This window comes from Lonchura striata, chromosome 2, assembly GCF_046129695.1.
Source record: "Lonchura striata isolate bLonStr1 chromosome 2, bLonStr1.mat, whole genome shotgun sequence".
NCBI lineage: Eukaryota > Metazoa > Chordata > Aves > Passeriformes > Estrildidae > Lonchura > Lonchura striata.
The window spans coordinates 26,698,717-26,721,344 of NC_134604.1; the positions used below are offsets into that span (position 1 = coordinate 26,698,717).

The following is a 22,628-nucleotide window of genomic DNA, read 5'->3' on the forward strand; positions in this document are numbered from 1 at the left end:
TTTTTTGTTCTTTCTTTAAGTCTTCTGTGCTTTACAGAACTAAACAAAGCCTCCTGTTCCAGATAATAAATCTCTACACTGCTCCTGGCCCTAGAGAGCACAGGAGATAATAGCATTTCCAAAGGCATTTAGTTAGCTGAGCCCTGAGTGTAGAAGAGGGCAGTGAGGAGCTGGAGACAAATTGCTATGAACCCAAGTCAGCTGCTCAGGGCATATTTCTAAGAGCAGCAGACACAGCTGAGAATCCTGCAAAGGGATGTGAGTTTCCCCTCCCCTTGCTCGATCCCCAAGCTGGAGATATAACACAGCTTCTGCTCCCCTCGTTCCCAGTGACTTTCTGCTCCCCCTTGTTGCCATAGAGGCTGGTATCTGGGATTCAAAATGTGATGCTCCACTTGTGAGAGTGGGTGGAGAAAAAGCAAGATTTGCATTATTAATAATTTTCCCCACGTTATCCATTGTGGCAGCAAAGTTTCTCACTCTCCAGTCTGTTGGACATGCTTTGGCAGAAAGGAGCTTGGCCACAGTGCCCTGGTTCTGTGCATCGTGGCTTTGAGGGAGGAGAGGGGGAGCTCTTAGAAACACCACCTGATAAAAGTGTGCTGCTCCTAAGCATTTTTTGTAGACTTTCTATTAAGCCAAGGCTCTGCATGGCTTTCAGAACATGCAACATAGCAGTGTATTATATAAATTAATTTATTTGGGCTGACCAGCAGCAAAACTTCAGAAACCATTAAAGAACTGGGGCTCTTTATGAGAAGACAGTTCCTTTTGACTATAAACCAGGCCAGAAAGAGCATTAAAGCAAGGCAGAAAGGATCTTTTACAGCATCCTGATTGCACAAAACCTGTAATGCCAAGGAAAATCTCTGCTAGTAACTGTACAGATTACTAAGAACATCAGAATAGTTAGGAGGTGAGTTGCCAGCAGGTTGAGGGAGGTGATCCTTCCCCTCTGCTCAGCACTGCTGACCCCACAGCTGGAGTCCTGTGTCCAGCTCTGGCCTCCACAGTACAAGAAGGACTTGATGGAGCAAGCTCAAGGCCATGGAGATGAATAAGGGACTCAAGCATCTCTCCTATGAGGACAGGCTGGGATTGTTCAGCCAGGAAGAATCTATCATTGTGAATGAAGACCTGCTGCAAGGGAATGAAGAAAAGGGAGCAAGTCTATTCTCAATTGTGCCAATTGACAATAAAAGACACATAAATTAGAAATCAGGACACTCCATCTGAACACAATACTTTTTTACTTTGATGGTAGTCTGAGGCTGGATCAGTTTGCTCACAGAGGTTATATTCAAAACTCTGTGGAGATATTCAAAATTCAAGTGGACACAGTCCTGGGCAACTCACTCAAGCTGACCCTGCTAGAGCAGAAGATTTGGTCTATTTAACCTCAAGATGCCCCTGCTCAGTAATTCTGTGATTCTGTAACATTTTCTACTGCTGTTAAGGTAACTCTTCCTACATGGACATTAACTCACCTAAGACAAGGCAGCCATCCAGCCAGCCTGACAACACTGCCTGGAGCTGAGTCTGTCACACAGGTCATCAGCTGGTGACACCAGGAAGAAGAAGGCCAGGTGGCTGCTTCCAAGTGAGAACACAGCAGCTGAGGTGGAGGAACTGAAGGCAACTGCAAAAACCATGAGTTTTCTCCTTTTGGTGCACTGTTAAAATCAAAAGGGCCCCCACTCAGGTGAAAATGGGGAATCTAATCCAGCTGCAGGGCTGTGTTCAAGGCAGGAGGGTGAAACAGAAGAGGACTGGCACTTCCCTGTGCACTTATGTGCCACAAGACTTGTAGCATTAGGGACTGAACTCCTCACTCTAACACACAGGGGTAGCAGTGATCTGGCACTTGAGTGAGGGTGAAGGTTAGTATTGGTGTCTATAACTTCATTGTATGCAAAGACCCCAACATCTGACTAAAAGGTAGGTCTTAAGTCCATGGTTAAGTACTTTCATATCTGCAATCTGCAGAAGATTGGAAAGTCTGCTTGTGGTTTCAGATAAATGTAGAAAACAGAGTCTACATTATTGAATTAAGTATGAAAGTTATAATAATATAGTCAGCACAGTTACACAATGTAATTTCATTTAACAATAAATTCAATTTATGTTACACTGTTCTCTGTGTGCATTGTAAACATACTGCACATTCTTTTTTTTGTTTTGGCTTTTCAGGGCGGGTTTTGTGGGGTTTTGTTTGTTGGTTTGGTTTCAGGATTTTTATTGTTGTTGACAATGCAAAACACATTAACTGAAGCTATCAGCAGAGAAGCTGAAGGCTCTGGCATGCGAGCAAAGGACAGCTGAGGCTTGAGGCTCTGGGAATGTATGAAAAGGAACCACTAGTAGATGGCTAGGAACACTAGTTGCCCTTGAAATAACCAGCAGTGCAGCCATTTAGCAGCCTTAGCATTTCAATAAGGCATCTGTAGGTTTCCATGTCAGAGCTTTAAGTGTATCTGGCACCCTGTTGGTGGTGCTGGGCTGGAGGCAGATGCTGGTAGCTCTCCATCGTTTAATCGCCCTCCAGATAGAGATCCAGTCCAAGCCATGATGTGGGCAGTCAATCTGACAGCCACCCCACCCCTGGCCCTTCAGAGCAGGGCTGGTTATACCATTACTGACAGGCTGTTTTCATTTCCCTTATTACCGTTAAAGGAGAAACACTGGAACATAAATTTTTGGCACAACCCTGACTGCCAGCAAATGTTGCTGCTGTAGAACTGCGTCATAGATGCAAAGCCCAAGTTACAGACCCGTGCTTTCTGAGCTCTCCAAATTAGAACCAGGCCTACACCAAAGCTTGGGACCCAAGCACCCCTGACCAATGGGGACCTCCCAGACTTGCTCATCACGTCTAGATCAGCCTGTGTTGTACATCCACCCCATGCACTGCCAGGGTTTCATCCACTACAGCTGTTTCCCTCAACCTTTGAGAGCTGGGACACCACAAGCAGTGGAGTCCCTGCTCCTTAGTTTCCAAGACCAGATGAAATCAGCTGCTACCAACAAAGAGAAAACATTTGCTAAATCAAAATATGTGTCCTAATCTAAAACCTGCAGGCAAGATGTGAATCATGCTGTTTGCAGGGGGTGGGGGAGAAGGCAGGATCAAAGTGGGGCTCGGTGCATGCAAACCACACATCTGCCTCCTGCAGTGCTCAGTAAGGGAAATGTAAAGCAGGAGGCAACATGCAAGAGTTCTCTGCTAATCACACAGTGCTAGCAATGGAAAGTCAATACAGAACAAGGAGCTGAGTTTGCAACATGAATGTTAAACAACAGTAACATTGTGCCACAGAGACACAAAAATCCAGGTCCCAGGAACCAGAAACAGATTGAGGAAGTAACACAAACATAATCCAAACCAAGAAGGAACAGCGAAGTAACAGAAGCAAACAGATGGCTTCTGTTCCTGTTGTTCCCAGTGTCTTTTTGCTCTCACTTGTTGCCATAGAGGCTGGTATCTGGGACTCAAAGTGTGATGCTCCACTTGTGACAGAGGGTGGAGAAAATGCAAGAATTTACATTATTAATAATTTCCTCCACAGTATCCATTTTGGCAGCAAAGCTTCTTGTCCACTGGACATGCTTTGGCTGACACTGAAAGGCCAAGGAGCTGTCTTCCCCTCAAAGCCCAGCCTAGCTCCTCTACCTGCCAATACAGGTACTCAGCTCTCAGGCCCCGCTGCCACAGCTCTCCTTCACTGTACAATAACACAATCCCACTTCTTTTTCCCCAAAACTTCAGAGTTCAACCATCCCTGTTGCTCCTGTCACAAGGCTGAGGGGATGCAGCCTTAAATATCCACACAGCCTTCATGACTAGAGCCAGGAATAGACCCCACAGAGTGCAGGCCATGTGGCTTCCCAGCATATCAGCAGTGTGAAAATATGCATCAGACCCCAGCAGCACACCACTCACAAAAAATGAGGACTAAAGCATTTCTGAGCCAGCCCAAGAGGCTGTTCTTATCCTGCTCTCCTCCAGCCCCTGCTGTTTCCTTCCCTGATTGAAGACAAGTGTTTGCATAGCCACAGAGTAAGGTAGGTCAGGAAAGAGATCTAGATTGAAGGCAATTTGGCTCCACAAAAAGGTTTCTTTTCAGCTTGATCAGTTCTTGAGACAGAAATTCCCAGTGCCACAGTTTCTAATTTTGAGAGTGGGATGAATGCAGCTCTTCATTCTTCTGCAGCAGATTAAATGAGTGTGTGGCATTTTCATTTCTCTGAGGGGACTTTAAAAAAAAAATAAATACGTTTTGTCTTTTTCCTCCACTTTGCCTTTAATGATTCTTCAGCAGTTTTCCCAGGACTTCTTGCATGCATCACTAACCAAAAGCACCTACCCAAAGGTATGGGCATGCCTTCACTTTGAAACATCACTACGGGAAAGGCAGCTTCAAAAAATGTCCTAAGTGAACACAAATGCAACCTTGTGTGACACACACTTACTTGTGCTATGGGCTTGCATGCACCCTCATGCTCATCCCAGCATGCTCCTATCCCAAAAGACATGCAAGAGTGAGGAAAGAAAGCCACAGGGCCCAGAAAAGCTGCTTCACATCTGTGTAGCAGGTTTAATGATTGATTCAAAAGGGAATCTGTTCCCTTTTGAAGCAAGAATTTCTTTTCCTGAGTGACAGATCTTATCCAGTCACAAGAACAAGGCAGCTTCACAGTGAAATATGTGATGACAAAATCACTGTGCAGAGGACAGTGTGCTTAAGGGGCTGTACCAAAACAAGGAGGCAGTATCCAAGCCCACATTTCCTTTGTACCAGGCACACTATTGCTGAATTATTGTTGCTGCTTTTCCTCTAAACTACTTGCCTATGCTACAGAATAGTCTTTACCTACACTACAGCAAAGTCTTTGCCTACTGCCACTCTTAGATGCATTGAGGAACCTGCTTGTGGAGCCACTGCCTTTTTGAGACCAAAATGAACATTTTCCTTATTCTTTCATTCAAATGCAGCAGTGACCAGGCAGAAGCAGCCCCTGCAGAGCCACACAGCACAGAAGAGTGTGATATGGGCTAGCCATGTTGTTGTCTCCTTTCCTATACTACAATCAAGGGACTTGTAAGGGTTTCCTCACATGTCTCCCTGTCTACATTTGAAGGCAACAGCTCCTCTTCCCTTCCCAGCCTCAGGGAGAGCTGCTGGCTGGCTTTGCTCTCTCTCCCCTCAAGTGAGGAGAACAAGGGAGTTGGTGGCTTCAAAACTTCTCAAACGAAGTAACCCTTTTTCTAAAGCAAGAAACAAACAAAGTCAATAAGCTGCATTAGATGAACAGATAGAAAGGGGTTTGGGTGAGAGCTATTGAGGGAGCTGTGAGGAGTATGGGAGGGGGTTGAGGGGAAAAGCTGAGCTCATTGCATCCCAACCAGACAACATCAGGCAGGAAACAGATGTGGAAGAAACCACAGAGGGGTGCAGCAACAGCAGAATTAACTCTCCAGCAAATATGGGAGTCTCAGACACACAGTGCTGACCTACACCATAAGAACAAGGCATCAAGTCTGAGATTTGGCTTTGTGCACACCTAGTAGGACCTCTTAGCCCAACATCTCGACACCAGCATACCAAAAAACCCACAGGAAACATGCAGGCTTTTTTCAAGTCCTACCTGGCTCTAAGTATATGAAGCAAATATAGGTTTAAATTGATAGTGGTTCCTATGCAAAAGACTGGATTATCTTTTACCATCACAATCCAATTCTTGTAGATGCTGTGTGCATTTCCATTTTAAAGAGTGGAAGTTGTACCTGGCTGTATACCTGAAATCCCAGCTTGAATCACTCACAGTTAGAAGAACTGGGAATATTAAAATTCCTTTTGATTTAGTTCCTCTCACTTTAACAGCTTTGACTCTTACAACAGCCTCCTCTTGCAACACTTCTGTGATATAACCAGAAGCAAGACTGTTCTTTGGGACTGTTTTCTTAAGCAGTTCAGAGTGTCCTGCCCCAGCTAAAGATGGTGCACAAACTTGTGTCTTGTCTTCTCTGCTGGCCCATTCATAACCAGAAAATTATATTGTTGTTATTACAGTAACTGAGAGCCTGATGTGCAACTTCCACTGACTTCAGCAGAGGCACAATGCATTTTTCTCCTCTGGAAATCAAGCTGGTTATCAAGAGGCCAAAACATGACTCGAATGTTAATCCTTCAAGACTATTATCTGTTAGCCCCATTACACAGATATATTTCAGTGAAGTTTGGCACAGTAAAAAGTTTTAGTAGAAGGCATTAGCACTCACTTCCTTCTGCATGGACACCTATCCATGTCCAAAGTCTGGGCATGGACACTGCTTTCTAGTGAAGCTTTTATATTCCAAAAGATCACTTGCTTTCAAGTGTGGATTCAGTGCTAAAAGTGACACAGGAGGGACTACGTAAAATTAGACAACTTTTCCTTATTGGTATTGCCAGCACCATTCCTTTATGTCTGATGTGAGCTTGTCCTCAATACACACTGCTATTTAAGCTATTGTTTGATAATTATGGTGAGGAAGAAGAGAAGCTTATTTTTTCCCCAAGTTTCTAGCTCTCTTACCAAAGAAAGACTTGAAAACATAACCCAGATGCACACTGAAGTTTTGGAAAACAGAAAGTGGAGAAAGAACCCAGCACAGATTCTATATCGTGGTTTCTGTGGCCTGAGTCATGATTTTAAATGCTTCTGTACACTGATAGCAGTCTGCCCCCATAAGAAGTGTGACCAGTGTCTGTGCAGAGACTGCCAGCAGGAAAAGGCCAAGTAGGGTCAAATGTGGTACTGACAGGAACTGACTTGAAACACAGTAAATTCAACACATCTGAGTGTGTAACCAACCACCAGACATCCACATCTGCCCATCACCACTGACCTGTGTCAGATCTGAAGAATCAACTTAAGGCTAAAGGCTTTGTATCTCGTTTTTTGCTCCTGAGCTGCTTCAGTGTACCTGCTGAAGTCATCCTATTTGATTGTTTTTACATACTTTGTAGTTCTGCTGCAGCTTTTATTGTATTATCATAAAGTTCTTTCTAACAGAGGTTTAGGTACATGGATCTGGTAAGGAAGACAGCGGGATCTTTGGCTGTCTGAAGAGAACCATATCAAGTTATTAAAGAGTTAAATGGGAAGAGAGGAAATGCTGATACCTTTAGCAGAATATAATTCTCTCCACTGGAATTTGGCAACAACACAGGGACTAAGGTCCTTACAGAAAGCTCAAGCTGCTCGTCAACAACCACAAGCATGTAGGGACTTAAGTTGTGCCTCTCTTCCACAAAGCATCGCACAAGTTGTGCAGCACCCCCTAACTGTAAAGGTCATGTACTAGCCCAGAGGGAAAAATTCCAAACTGAATCATCTTCACTAGCCTTGGCCATCCCCTGTGCTCCCTTAGCCAGCACCAGCAAAGCAGGTCCAGCCTCTCCTTGCCTGTGCAGCTCCGGTCACACAGAGCGGCACTGCAGGATGGCATAACGCAAACCTGAGCACGGAAAGAAAGCACGACCAATATGACTCACGTCCTGCCGGGCCCACAGCATCTTCTTTTCCAGTTAACCCTTCTGGGTGCATTTTAAAACCTGCTTTCAGAAAGGCCACAACAAAATGTTTGCTGGACAGCAGCCAAGGTGCTCTCCTGCTCCTCACCACTCTCAAATATCAGGAACGCTCTTAGAGCTTTGTTGCTTCTGAGTAGAGAACAACCTGAGCCTACATCCCACCAGTTAAACACACAGCACTGAGAAGAAAACAAAGCAGAGAGAAAGCTACAGCTTTATGTCCCTACAAAACCTGCTGCTTACAGGAGCAATGACTTGTCACTGGAAATAATTCTTAGCAGGACAACTCAACTCTCCCCAAATCAACCATCTCTCATACTCTGAATGCTATTCTAATTTGGTTGCAAGTTTAGGATGCCCTGGTGACATCTCAACCTTTCTTTTTTCCCCCAATTCATCACTCCAGCATTCTTGGTTATTTCTATTTATCCTGAGAGTCCTCCTACCAACAAAATCAATTCTCTCTAATACTTTAATTTCTTTTCCCTTTGTCCTGATTAACTGTAATTTCCAATCCAATTTACACCCTTACCAATAAACCTACAACAACGCTTTTAGTTCTGTATCCCACAGCACTGGGCTGTGGGATGTGCTGCTGTAAACAGCTGTAAATAGTTCCTCCACCACAGAGGTCCATGGTAGCACTGGATGGAATTTATCTGTCTGCACCTCACACTGGCAAAAGGACATCAGCTCATTAAGTCTGTTATTTTTTGACACTTAATTCAGTTGCTTTTAAGAGCTATATAAGTTAAAAGATCCAGTACCTGTTGCAGACAACCCACAATGAAATTGAATGGCTGGTTTTCCCCCATACCTAAAAAAAATGCTCATATATAACATTTCATCTTAGTGATACATTTACTGCCCTCTTCACTGTGCAATGGAAAGTACTCCTGTTATGTAGCCCATCCCTCTGCCAGTGTGGTTACACACTGCACTTCATCAGCCATGCTCATCAGCAAATGAAAGACCTGATTGTACAGCTCTCCCTGTACAAAGCTGACATTGCTGTTAGAAGTCTTTTTTTTTTTTCCCTTGAAATAACCTGACATTGGTAAAACTGGTCAATTCAAATTGGAACATAATGCTAAATCAGGATCATAATGTTAACGTCACAGATGGTAACAGGCATGTATTTATTTTTTCCTCTTGCTAAACTGCAGGTCCTTCTGCTGGCCAAACTCACAACCACTTCTCTTGTCATCCAACTCACTTTAAGAAAAAACATTCTGCTCCTTCCCTCGTCAAGGACTGACCATTTCAAACTCAGGACCCCCTTATTTTATTGAAGTTACCTCTTGTCTGAGCTACTGTGTTCTCATTCAATACCTGGGAGCATGAAGGTCAAGGGGAGAAGGAGTGAAAGCCAACAGGCAGGGTGGTTAGCTCAGGGTAGTTAGCTCAACGTGTTGGCTCAGATGCCTCCTACACCACACACCGTACTCCACCCCATAACCCAGTCTCTGTCCTGTCTCTGTCCAGTAGTCCAAGGACAACATGGGAACTGTACTGGAGTCCAGTTCCTCCCTAGAGTCCTCCCAATTTCCAGTCTCATGGACTTAAGGTGGATTTTGAAATCCTGGAGGAGGCAACACTAAGCACAGTTCAGATTTCCAAACCTGGCTCCCTAAAAGCCTGTTACCCCCTCCACTGCCAGGCAGATGGAAGAGGGCATCACGACTGATGTCGGGCTGTCTTCATACACATTTAGGCAGCCCGAGAACCCCAGCCCAGTCCTTTCCACACACACAGCACTACTCATGCAAGGGTCATGCAGATGCATCACCAAAGCAATCTTCCGATCGTTCATTCATTGTGAGTAACGGGGCAGTGACTCCACTTCCCAGGGATAAATCAGCTCCAGGTTGTCTAACCCTTAGCTTGTGGAAAGGTCTGGTTTGCAGTCCTGCCAGTAGAACAGGGGGACACGCGCTTGGCTTTTCTGCAACCAGAGCGAGAATAAAGAAGCATTTACCATCCTGCCCAGAGCTCTCGAGATACTCCGTCAGGTCGCAGCCGAACGCGCTCGCGGCTCCCTTCCTCTTGAGTTTCTGTTTGGCTCCCTTGTTCTTCATGAGGTTAGTCCCAAAAGAGGTTCACCCCCCTCCTGCCTTGCCCCCCTCCCCCCGGCCTCACGCTGGGCGACAAAATTCTTGCTCTTCTCCTCAGACCACCGCCCGTGTCCCGCTCCCAGGGAGCAACATCGGGGGTCCCGTACAGCGTCCAGCCAGAGAAGTAAACATTAATCCCCACCAGATGTTGGGCTGCTCCTGTGGCAGAAGAAGGTCAGGGCGAGAGGAGGCTCCACAGCCCGCAGCAGCAGCGATCATAGCCTGAGCCCAGAAGGGTTCTCATCAGAGGCAAGTGGGTGGTGGGTGGGTGCCCGCATCAGAGCTGGCAAGTTGGGGGCAGGAGATGGTGGGAGGACGTCTTTTCCCTCAGCGCGATCCCGGGACCCTCCACAGCCACCTTCTGGCTTTCGTCAGTCGCGCTGTCGCCACTTCCAGCAGAAGGCGTCCCAGTCTGGTCGTCCTCCTCTCGGCTTTCGGAGGAGACTGGAAGTTCAAACGGACTAATGAAAAGGGACTGGGGAAGAGTCTGCACAAGGCTCCTCTTTGGCTCCCCCCCTTCCCCTCCTCCTGCTTTGGACACTTGGAGGAATGAGAAACCAGCTTCCTGTCCTGACTCCTGCTCAGTCGCTCTCTCCTTTCCCCCGTTTTACAAATCCTAGGATAATCCAGCTCAAAAAGAAAAAAAATGCTGAAAGGAAGTTAGCTGAGGAGGGGGGCGGAGGACGGTTTTTGGCAGTAAAGTGCGTGTGTGTGTGCGTGTGTGAGCGAGAGGCTGAGGGAAGGCGGGGAGAGGAGCTGGGGGAGCAGGGATGGGGATGGGGGAGGCAGAGGGAAGATTTGCCCTGGCAGATAGCGGATTGCCCGGGAGGAAATCCCTGCGGGGCCAGGCAGCCCCGGCGCGGCCCGGCGCTTCCTGCCCTAGCAGCCCGCAGCCCGGGTCCGGCGGCGAGCGGGGACACCCGGAGCCTCTCCAGTGAATCCCTGCCTCCGCTCGCCGCCTCCTTCGCTGCGAGGCGCCTTCCTGCCCTCCAGCATCTCTGTCACTGCCGGGTCTGCCTTCCTCTACAGAGCTGCTGAAGTGCAAGAAGGGGTCCGAGCGTCGGAGCATTAGAGGGGGAAGGAGCGAAACCTTCAGCTCCCTCCTCCCCGGCAAGCAGAAACAGATGCTCTTCGGGCATGTGAGTTCACATACTTTCGAGTCAGCTCCCAAAAAAGGCTCCCCCTGACCAACAAAGGGATTTAGATAAGGAGCTGGAATGACTCAGTACAGCAAGAAGGGAAATGGGACAGGTCTGCCTTCAGGCCCTGAGTCTTGTCTGTGTCATCATCCCCTTCACCTCACAAATACTTTCCTGGTCCAGTTTTCAGTACACACATATGCCAGCTCATTACAGCAGTTCCTTGCACTTACTTCATATATTTTTATCCCAGAAATTCAGATTTCATTATGGGACTGGGTATGACCACCAGCATACCCAAGGAGGCAAAATTAACTCTCCCAAGGCTTCATTGACCCCCTCTTACACTGTGCAAATGTAGCTGTATGGGTCTGGGTTAAAAAATTAGCAAGCAAATGAAAAACAGGATATTACAGCTTTTCACTAAAAATCGGGCCAAAGACAAGGAAAGTAGTTTTGGTTTGGAGGAAAACTGGCCAGGAAACAGGGCAAAGGACACCCTTAACCCACCTCCCTTCACAAGCCTTGGTTCTTCACTCTCATGGGTCAGAGGAACCCCTCTGCAAACTCACCACCTCACTCACTTGAGAGTAATTTTTCAGAGAAATCAAGCCTCTGTCTGAGATTTGACCACTGCCAAAATCAATTCAGGTTCTGTTGGTACAGTGACTTTTTTTTTCCTTTAGAGGTGTTGCATGTTACCACTTCACACATAAGTAAAAACACCAAGGGACCTAGTGAGGGACCTTGCACAGTTATAGCTCCAATTGTGCAGTTTATCACTGCAATTATCATAATTATCCCCATTTTACAGGTTGATGACTGATGGGTTGAGGGGAGAGTGATTTCCAGAATGTGTCACAGAGATGTCTGGCCTGTCACGTCCCTGCTTCTGCTCCCACTCTCAGGCTAAGGAGGAAAACTCAGCTCTCACTACCAGACCAGTCGTTGTTCTCAGGAACCCTCAGTCTCATGAAACACTTAGAACTTCCTTGAATTATTCTGAACTTCTCACAGCACCTTGAGGTTGAGTCAGAGCATTGAATCCCTCCCCGCACTGCCATGCCGCCAAAGCCATCGCGTGCCACAGTGCATCCTGCCTGCCTGCCAAGGGCTGCACTTCAGACAGCTTGCACAGACAACAGGACGCTCAGACCTGGACGCCTTGCCAGCCCATCCTCCCCCTGTCTGGGTGGCTGGAAGATGAAGCCCTGTCCTAGCCCCTCAGGGAGGAGGCGTGTCCTGCTGCACTCAGCAGCCCTTTCCCACATGGCTGAGTCCCCACACAGGACCAACAGTGAGAGAGCAAGTTCACCATGGTGAGTAACCACACCATCTTCTTTGAAGCCCTGAACTCCCCTCTGCAGACTCCTCCCTTCCTGAGCTAAACAAGATGTTTAATATCACTGTGCTGGTCTCCTCCACTGCTCTACATCAGATGGAGGTCACATCACTACCAGGGTCTATGTCCACCTGTGCTTTCATCTGGTGACCCTCTACATCATGCTCCTGCCCCATCTCCATTGCCCTCCATCATCTTAGATATGGTTTCTCTACACTCCTCTTGCAAGTCTATCCAAACAGAATGTCTTCAGACGAGGATGTCTTCATTTAAAAATAAATAAATAAATAAATAAATAAATAAATAAATAAATTTTAAAAATAAAATCACCCCCTCCATAAGTTAAGCTTCCTCATGCCACCAGCGAGGGAGTTCTGGCCCCAGGGACAGGCAAGAACCCTGTGCAGCACGGACCCCCTCCCGTCCCTTGCACAGCCCTGCTCCAAGGTTCACTGTCCCAGAGCATGGGCACTCAGCAGCACTGCTGGATCAGCACATCACCCTCAGCCCGTGGTGTTTATTACAGGCCTGCAGGCATTTTCAGCTGGAAGCACCATTTCTTGGTGCCATCTTCGGAAGTCATGGTGGTGGGTCTTGCTGGCTGATGAACACTGCAGAAATTAGGTGCTGCCATCTTATTTTGGTTATATGGGATCTGTGGTCTACTGCCCTGATTCCAGCCAGGACCCTGGACCCTAAGTGTCCAGTGGCAGGCTGCACCAGCAGCCATCACCCCCATGGTACCGTAGTGGGGAAAGCAGAGAGACTGCCACCCCCGTGACAAGAAAAAACAGTATCTGAAGCACAAGCAGAGGGAAGAGAAGCGAGAAACAATCCAGGGAATATTTCTACTTTATTCACAGAAGCTCTTTCAGATGCTATAGGTTTGCTGCCCAGCTCCTCGTTCCCATGGAGGGAGGAGGCAAGCTGGATGAAAGAGGCGTGTGCTGCAGCAAGATAAAGAAACCCTGAGAAGCTCCAGGAGAGCTCTTGCCAGGCAGGCTGGGCTACAGGGGTGGCTCTTCCCATGCCAGGATAAGGTTCAGCAAGAGGACAGAGGGGAGGTTGCTACAGGAGTGCCCAGGGAGCCTGTAGCCAAGAAGAGGAGGGGAAGAAGGAGGAGGAGGAGAAGGTCAGGCAAGGTGAGCAGGAGCCAAACAAGGGAGGCTTTACAAATAAAGCACTTCATATCGGAGCCTGAAATCAGTGCTGAGCCAAGGATTTTTCTGAGGGAAAGGGGCGATGTTCTCCAGAGAGGAAAAAATACGAAATCTGGATTTGCGCAACCCAGGAGGCAGGGCTCGGAACTAGCTTGAGTGAGCAGGGCTAAGGAGTGAGCCAGTGTCCCTCCTCTGAAAGATTTTACAGACAAGATCAGGCAAACCTGAAGAGGAAAGGATCTCAGGCAAGAAGTATGGAAAGCAAAATAGAATTCAAGGTTAAACAGATGGAAAAGAATGGGGGATTCTCTCCCTCCTTAAAAAAATAGAAAAAGAAAGAAGTGAATGCAGAATAGGAGCAACACCAAGCCACATCAGGGTTCTCATAGCATCTCTCCATAGATTCCTTCCTCATTTGTGCCAACATGTGCAGAGTGTGATGGCCAGTAGCCCCACAGTGCCACAGCCCAAATCTGAAAGCCATGACCCCTGACAATGACTTTAGTTCCTTCCCTTTGAACCTGTAAATATAGGTCAGGATTTTAAGTCAGTTACAAAGGCCTCACTGTCAGCGAGGGCCACAGGTTCATGCAGGAAGGTGGGGCACCTTCCCACCTTGCTTCACTGCTGATCTGCCCTGCTTCACCCACCCTTCAGCTTGAGAACGGATGTGGTGAGCCAGCCTCGTGTGTGAATGAGCACAGCACAGATAATGACTTTACAGTTCTTCACAGTTCTCTCCATTCTCACAGACAAGGTATCAGTGACACCAGGAGCCCTCTGAGAGCCTGGGGAACAAGTTTTGGCCATTAGGTCTAAATATTTCTTCCCCTTCCACTAAGAGCTGGGGCCGTGGCTGAGGCGTCACACAGGCTATTTCTGAGCATCCATCTCTCCCCTCCCTGCTGCATTTCCTTCATTGTGTTTGAGCTCTTTCCTATCTGTGGCCTTTAAATCTCCACCAATCTGCCAGGCGCCACTCAGCACAGAAGAGGGGGGGAGGCAGACTCAGAGAGGGGGAGATCTGAACCCCTAAAAATAGCCCTGCCGAGTGCGTCTGTTTTCCTGACACAGACGGTTCATTGTTAGACTCTGACACGCCAGTTCACCCTCCCTCCCCACCCCTCAGCATACTCTCTTTCCTCTCCTGCCCCTCTCCAGAGCAGTTTCCTGTCTACTCCCATCTCTGTGGCCAAAGCTGGAGTGTATTGTGAAGCCAAAGACTGGCGTGGAGTTCTTTTGTTTCTCTGAGTACATTTTGAACCACAGAGTATGGGGTTGATCCTTGTCACAGGGCATCCACAACTCTTGGTTCCTAATTCCACCCATTCTCAGCCACACAAGCCCTGTCTCCTCAGCTCCCACCTCTCTTTTTGCCTTCTACCCTCTTGACCTACACCCTGACATACTTTGTTCTGTGTTTTTCTTTAATATGCCTCTCTGCCCTGTGCAACTGTTTTGTCAGCTATTTTGCAGATCCCAGCAGCTCAGGAACAAATGAAGGAGGCACCTCACACATGCTACCAAGTCTCCTTGCTGCTGCTTACTGTCCATGACATGACAGTGTAGCCAGGGGTATGAGGTCTGGGGATGGATTTGGCAGTGCTGGACTCAATGATCTTAAAGGTCTTTTCCAACCTACATGATTCTAAGTACCCCAATATAACATGATAATTCAGTACTGACCATACTGAGCACAACTACAAAACATGCAACTATGTTTTTAGCCAGATTGCCTTCTCTCACTGTTCACAGCCCTTTCAGAGATGTCTTGGATACAGAAAACAGGATGAGGAACATATCTCCATTCCCTAACTCAGAGCACAAACTTGTTTGAACCATGACATTTGCTTAATTCTGTGTTTGTCCAGCATCTAGCACAGAGGATGTCTAATTCTTGACTGGGGACTCAAACTGTTCATTATTTAAACAATATGATGACCATTACAGAAAGGCTTTGTGTCTCCCTGTGTAAAACTCTATTGATAGCTCAGTAATATATGACAGTATTGTAAAACAAACATTAAGAGAAAATAAATCTTTCAGACAAGCCACACAGCTAGCAAAACCTTCCTTCATCTCAGAGGCATGGTCTGAACCTCCTCCTAGCATCTTACCAGCAAGATGACCCATTTGGTGAGGCAGGAAGACCAGAAAATTTCCATGCTGGAGACATTCCAAAGTCACACAGGCCTTTCTGAGAGCATCCTGCCAGCAAATTTTTGAATAACTTTGAAGAGACAGCTGGCAACTTTATACTGAGTACAAGCAAGGTAGTGTGTCACAGAGGTGATTCCTTTAACACATTGCCTCACTGCAAATATCAACAATAAAGATTCCCACCAAACCAGGAAATGTTTTTGCCTGCTTTTTTCCATCCAATCAGCTAACCAAAGAGGCCCACAGAAACTGAAGAGCTTGCTTAAAACTACATTGTGACTCCATAGCACAGCAAAAAGCCCAATCAGCTACACCTGTAAACATGGGGAATGTCTTAACCATAAGGCCATTTCTTCTTATGTCTTACTAGTCTGTGAATACAAGTGATAATCAGAATTTTCAAGCACAGTAGTAGCTGAGAAAACTCAGTTGGGAAAGAGAATCCTGAGGAGATCTATCTCTCTCTCCCTTCAGACACCCCTTGCTTTGTCACTATGTGGCAGATTTACTACCACATCCTAAGAGATAGAAGGAGAGTTTCAAGTATCAATCTCTTCCTCCACATTTGCAACCCACTGATTTTGTTGCAGTTTCCCCAGCCCTTTAGCCTATAAACACTGTTCTAACAGTAATGAAAAATCTATTGAGCCAGAGGCCTATAATAAAACAAAATAAACTATTTTGTCTCTCCTGTCCTCAGTTCTGCCAAACAACAGCATTTGTAGCACTCTGTAAAAAAACCCCACGTGCATAATTTCTGATTAGCCCAGCTCATCACCATGCAGAGAGCACTGAAACCAGCACCCACTTCACTGCCTGTATTTCCACCTTCAGATGTACCTCTCTTATCATCCGTTCTGCTAATCATGTTGCCACAGGACAAGGAAGTTGTGGGTTAACCTGACTGCATAAAAACGGCAGCCTTGCATTATTTTAATGGTGACTCAAGGCTAAGGGCTGACAATTAACCTCTATTATAAGGACTAAGCTGGAAGGGGGAAAAGAAGTGGATTTAGGGGTTTGCCCCAGCAATCATCCATTTTGGTCACTTTCTGTAGAAGATAAGGGCTGTTTCATAATAATGTTGTTGTTGTTGGAAATAAAAATCTCAACAAATAGCTCAGGGGACACTTACTATTTTAGGGATAAAAGCTAGCCTGTTACATGCTATTTTTAAAAGTCATTTAAAACCTGAGTTCTTTTATTCTGAGGTCTTCTCTTGTTGACTTGCATGAATCATCTTTTGTATGAGAGACTTATATCTTGTTTTAGCACAAGCTTTCAACTAAGATTCCTTCTGTTGTGCCTGAACATCCAGCACAAGAATGAGTTCCTACGAAGAATCACCAGCTATGATGGTGGTCTTCAGCTAGGACAGTCTGCTGCTTCACACCTTTTCTCTGTCTATAACAGGGCAAAGCATGATTTGGTGGCATCAAAGAGAGGAAATACAAGGGGGAAGAGAGGAAATACAAGTTTACAAAAGCCACATGTCCTCTTTGCAGACACCTCTAACGAGGGCTAGCAGCTGTGAGGGGTAGAGAGTGCTGGCAGCTGCATCAGGCAAGGCCAGGTGCTCCTGCATGTGGCAGGCTCTGGCACATTTGTTGTTTCTTATTTCTGCTTGCTGAGCTACATCCCTGTAGGAAATGCTCTGGTGGGTCTGCACAAATGATCTCCTATTGTCTCCTCTGCAAGGCTGATCATTTTCCCTCTTCCTTCGTGTTCTTTCTTCCTGCCTCACCCCACATCTCTCTTCATGGTCAGGCATGCCCCTAGGTTAAGTGGAAAAACAACTTGCCTTTCTACTGTGCTCTCAAATGCTGAAGGTACTAAGCAGGAAAAGCAGCTCTGTGGGGAAACTCCTTTGAGTGTCCCCTTGCTCAGGATGTGTAAAATTAAATCCCCCATAACTACGTCAGAAAAAGCCACGATTCTCCTTTAACGTTTCCTTACCTGTGCCCTGGCTGTTCTAGAGGGATGTGTTTTCTGTGGGGATATGCCAAGTTAAATAGGATGTTTTAAAACTTCTTTAGCACACATGTTTTCTCTTTTCCTTTGCTTTCAGAAATGTCACCAGCTCTGCAGTGCTGTCAGCAAAATTATTTAGTTTGAATCCTACTGAGTCTCAGCACCTCCAAGCAAAGGTGGCACAAAGTTCCCTTCTTTCCATCACAGATCGAAAGGGCTCTTGGTTTGCCTTCATTCTTACACCTCATTGCCTGAATCTGTAGTTCAGATTATTTCCTGACTCATGCTGAAGTTAGACTGGGTGTAAATTATAGCAGAAACTACTCAGAAGACTTCAGGTTAAAACTGGTTATATTCTCTTTGTGCTTTGCAATTACTTACTCAGCTTAACAGTCTGCTTTCAACTTTTATGGCTAGTGTAGGTGGCCAAGAGGACTGGGACATCTCGAGAGCCCTCTCCTGTGTAACTGGGGTGCCTACAGCAGATCTGGTGTCTTTTCTGTAGACTAGCAGAGCGGGATTGTCATCTTTGGAGTAAGCTTTGGCTAGAAAGCCTGGCTCCCTAATGCTGCCCTGCTATATTTAGATCCTCTTCTGGTGTGCCCACCCAGTGCTGTTCCCCTTGTTTGTTTCCTTCCAAACAATGAGACCTGAAAGAATTGCTTGGAGAGGGGCCAAGGCTCTTGCAAACGAAACTGTCAGGCGGCCAAGCTTTGCAATGGGCCCCTTGTAACATACTGTACTGAGAAATGGGAAGCAATCGTGCCTCTTCACTCCAACCTCCACCATGGCCTTTTCCCCCTTGCAAGAGCTCTGTGGTGTGGCCCTGCCCCGAGGACTGTCTTTGAGGAGGTGTCAGAAGACACAGGGGGAATGCCAAGAGACAGCAAATCAGCATGGCAAGGAGCAAAGCAAGATCTGCTCTGTGTTCTCCCTCACCCCCAATCCTGTATTCCTGCCAGAGCACATTTTAGCAGCAGGTTGTTCCTGGAAAGCTTTTGCTATCTCTGCCCTGATTGTAGTAGGAGCTGCTCATGTACATATAGGGTTACAGGTGTGGTCAGATGCCCTTCTCCCTCACCCCATTGTTCTTTTCTGTGCTCTTGTGGTGTTTGGCCACCATTCTCTGCTACAGCAGCACTGTAAGGGGAGAGAAAAAGCAGCCCCAGCCCTACTGGTGTGCAGAGCAAGAATAAGGTTACTTCTGCTTGTTTTAAACAAAAGGAGCCAAAGTAAAAAACAAACAAACAAACAAAAAAACCATATAAGGGAGAAGAGAGAATGAAAGTCTTTTTTAAGTCTGAGAGGTCTGCCTAATCCACAGCAGCCTAAATGATGAGAGACTGGAAATCACAGATTTGCATCCAAAATGGATTTGTTCCACTACCTTAAGTTCCAACTTTGCTGCTTCTTTTGACCCTCTGAGTCGAAATATCTCTAGCCAGAAAAGGACATGTGTATCCCTGAGGGAGATTCCAGGAACATCCTTCAGCTGGATCAGATTTGGGTCTTCCTTTAAACCCATAAGCACTAAGAGAGGTTTTCTTGGGGGGGAAAAAAAAAAAAAGTGGCAACATTTCCAGCTGTGTAAAAAAGGTGCTGAGTACCAGAATGATAGCAAAATTTACAGAAAGACTAGCTAGAAAAATATCTGCCTAAACCACAGACATCTAGTCCTGCCTGAGAAGAGTGGTATAAATCTCTTGTGAGGAGGCGGGCAGGAGTGCATGCCACCCCAGTGCCAGTGTCATAGTCTCACTCCACTGATCACCCCATACACACAGTACTCTGGCAAATTTAAGAGGTGCTGGGACAAGTCCAATAGTTTGAGTTATATAGCATTTTTTTGTAACAATACCAAGTATTTCCAACTTGAAAATGGAACCAACTTTTAAGAACAGCTTAGGAGAACGCATGCTGTCATGAAAAATGCAGCTGGGGCAAAAATAAGTAGATAATAATATTTTGAGACCATGGGCACACAACACTGATTCATGGGCTTCGTAGGAAAGCAGTCTCACAGGGAAACTGTATATGAATGGAGGGTACAAGGAACTACCCAAGTGCTAAAATTCATGTTTTACAGGTAAATCAGTAAAAGGAAGAAATTAATGCATCAAGGAGAGGCTGCATTTTAGACTGACCCCTAGCAGACAGGGTCTATAGGATACAGCATGCAAGACCCTACAGCGTTGCACTTCAACATATCACATAAGATAATTTGAGTAACTCAAAGGCCTTCAATAAAACTGAGTCAATTGGGAATTGCCTTTGTCATAGAAGATAAGGGAGTTATTAGAAAACCCAGTATGTGTTGAGTTTTCTGGATTGTAATATTATTGTCACACAGCAACTGCCACGAAGTCCCAGCTCCTGGTGTCAGGGGGCTTCTTGTAAGACTCTTAAGATTTCAGGATAAACCACTACCAAAAAAGCTACAGCAATCATTAGTGCATAGAGAAATTTTAAAGCTACAAACCCAAAAAACTTGGAAAATTTTGGATATCAAGCTGAGAAAAAGAGGCCTGTCTCTGTAGCAGCTCCTGATTTAGTGCACACAGGCCAAACAAGAAATCTGTGATCTTGGTTTGTGTTGCAATAGAGAAGGAGGTTATTTCATACTTGCTGTTTATTGCAGAACACAGATCCACTGTGCTCAGTGACTAAAAATCATTTATGGAGCCTTAACAGTCAACAGGAAATTATATTCACATTTTGCCAAATCACTTTATCATTATGCCATTTTGAAAAGACTGTTCATCTATTTCAGTGGTTGCTTAGGAGATGTGACAGGGATTGGTCTGCAGCCACATCCTTTCCTGACTCTCCAAGATAGTGCTGCAACCCCTTACCTAGAAGAAAGCTGCTGAGCAATTGTTTGAATTACCAGGGAGATTTCATGCTTGGGGTCCTTTTTTGACCCGTTGTGGCAACAGAATCAGGTGGAGAAAGCTTCAGCTGAACATGAAATGGAAAATGTTGCCAGCAGGGAGAATCAGGAGGAGGTGGATTAATGACATCCTGAGAAGATTAGGGATGGCAATGAAATGGCTGCTGAGGTGGTGCTAATTGTTTGAGGAACATGCAACAAAAACCTGTGTTTGGTGATTGCAGAATGGGTCCTGTTCTGGGAGGAGCCTCTTGCAGAAACTTCTATTTAGATGTGAAATGAGCAGGAGAAATGGGAGGACTGCTAGGGGTGCAAGCATAGCTGGTTTGGGGTTTTTAATTATGTTTTTAGCTTTGAAGTTAAATAGACCTTCCTTTTAGAAAATGAAGCTGTTTAAGAAATCAATGGGAAATTTTGTGTATTAAAGGTCTATCCTCACACCAGCAACGTGAGGTAAGTCACCACTGAAAAAAATAGAAAAATCTGCTGAAGTCCAAGAGCTTCTTTCCCTACAATTTTCAGACTTTTCCTGGAAGTTCTGGGAGGTTTTCTTAAATTTATTGATTATTTATTATTATTTTTATTCCAAAACTATGGTCTTACCAGAACTACAAAGTTCATAGCAAGTTGGAAAACCGAGGAAGACTAGATTTTCTTCTTTTGTCTCACTGTAAGTGAGGCTGGAAAGGCTGAGATCTAGTCACTCTAAAACCTTGTAAGACATATGAACCAAAAAGAATCAATTAAATTCACACCTACAGATAATATTTCCTTTCCTTGCTAAATCAGTTTTATCAGCTTCTATGTCCTGCACAACTATTGGGTAGCTCCATTATCAAATAAAAAGTAGAATTTAAATGATGTCTTTCTGCATCTTAATTGAATTCAAATTTTTATCTAAAAATAGCTTGACACAAATCAAAGTAAAAAAATAATTATCACATAAATAATCAAAGCCATTCGCTATTTTCCAACATAAGTAAATGCAAATTGTGGATTTGAATAAAAGTGAGTGATTAGATTGTTCTATTTACATGTGCAGAGAGCCCAGTCTAGCAAAAAATTACCAAATTTAGAGGAAAAACTATATTTAGTTTCAAATCAGGATGTTTTAATTACCAGCTAACAGGAAGCAACCTTTTTAGTTCAGTTCAGTTTTGTTTTCTGGTAATTTTTATAGAGTTTTAGAAATAACTACAAATATGAAGCATAATTAAAATAGATTACGCCAATCATCCTTTTTTTGCTATCTGATATTTTTAAAGCACACCATCTCAAACAGACATAATCATATATCAGTCATGTGGAAACTCCAAATGCTTTTCTAAGATACCCCAATTTGTGCCAACTCACAGTTGTCTCCCTTGTAAACTATCTGGGCTACCCACAAATTAGTTTGAGCTAGATCATTTCTTTTCAGGTTAACCTTTGCAATAAATAACATGATTTCTCACGTGTTTGCTAGCTTTGCTCATTCTTTATGGCCAGAGAAGAAGTAGATAGCAGTGGAGACCCCCAACACCCAGTATGTGCTTAGCAGCCTCCAAACAAAAGAAAAAAAATACAAAACACTGTTTTTTCTGTTCACTCTAGGCCAACACTAGCTCCTGCTTATTACAGGTATGTGAAACCACAGCCACTCAATAGCTGAGGGTTATAAACACTTTTTGAACTCACTGTGAAATGCCACAGCACTGAGCTCAGCTCTTGCATCAGGGACAGCTAGGCACCGCATTTCCAGAAGACCTTGGAGTCTCTGTCACCCCTATGAGTCCTCCTGCTCTGCCCTTTCCGGGTACAATGTTTCCCATCCTTCAGCTTTTTGTGCCGTCCTTGGGCTCCCAGAGCCCATTTGGAGACTGCAGAACAATAGCACTTGCTGAAAATATGAAATGAGAGAAAAGAAAACATCTTGGTAAAACACACAAGGGGAGTAGGATATACAAATAAGATGTGACAGCTCAGCTCTGGGGCCCCAGGATCTATAGGTTGTGGATAAAAATGGCGTTTATTTTTCTTCTCGAGTCTTACCTCTTGTGCTTCTGAAAAATGCCAATAAGGAGACAAATCCCCTTTGTCATCTCTCCTAGGAAGTACATTCCTCCTGTGCCAATACATCATACCTTCTATTACCATAAAGCATTCTGGATCCTTCTCCCTTCTTTTATTTGGCTTCTAATCTCAGTGAATAATTTTGCCATAAATTGTTTATTCAGCAAATTTCACTTCTTTCTCTACTTTTGGAGTATCCCAGAGCAGATTGAAATTTCCTCAG

At 45.3% G+C, this 22,628-nt stretch overlaps 1 protein-coding gene across 2 annotated transcripts in view; it reads right to left on the reverse strand.

Annotated features, from left to right (window-relative positions):
- The window catches only part of ARHGAP31 (Rho GTPase activating protein 31), a 69,538-nt gene extending 47,356 nt beyond the window's left edge, over nucleotides 1–22,182 (reverse strand). Inside the window, exon 1 of one of the 2 annotated variants that reach the window (XM_021548871.2) lies at nucleotides 22,031–22,182. In XM_021548871.2, the coding sequence (XP_021404546.2) occupies nucleotides 22,031–22,088 (58 nt within the window). In that variant the 5' untranslated portion in view covers nucleotides 22,089–22,182. Of the gene's footprint in view, nucleotides 1–9,555; nucleotides 10,993–22,030 lie in introns of those variants that run through there. The other variant, XM_021548869.3, reaches the window with a different exon arrangement.
- Nucleotides 22,183–22,628: the final 446 nt, after the last annotated feature.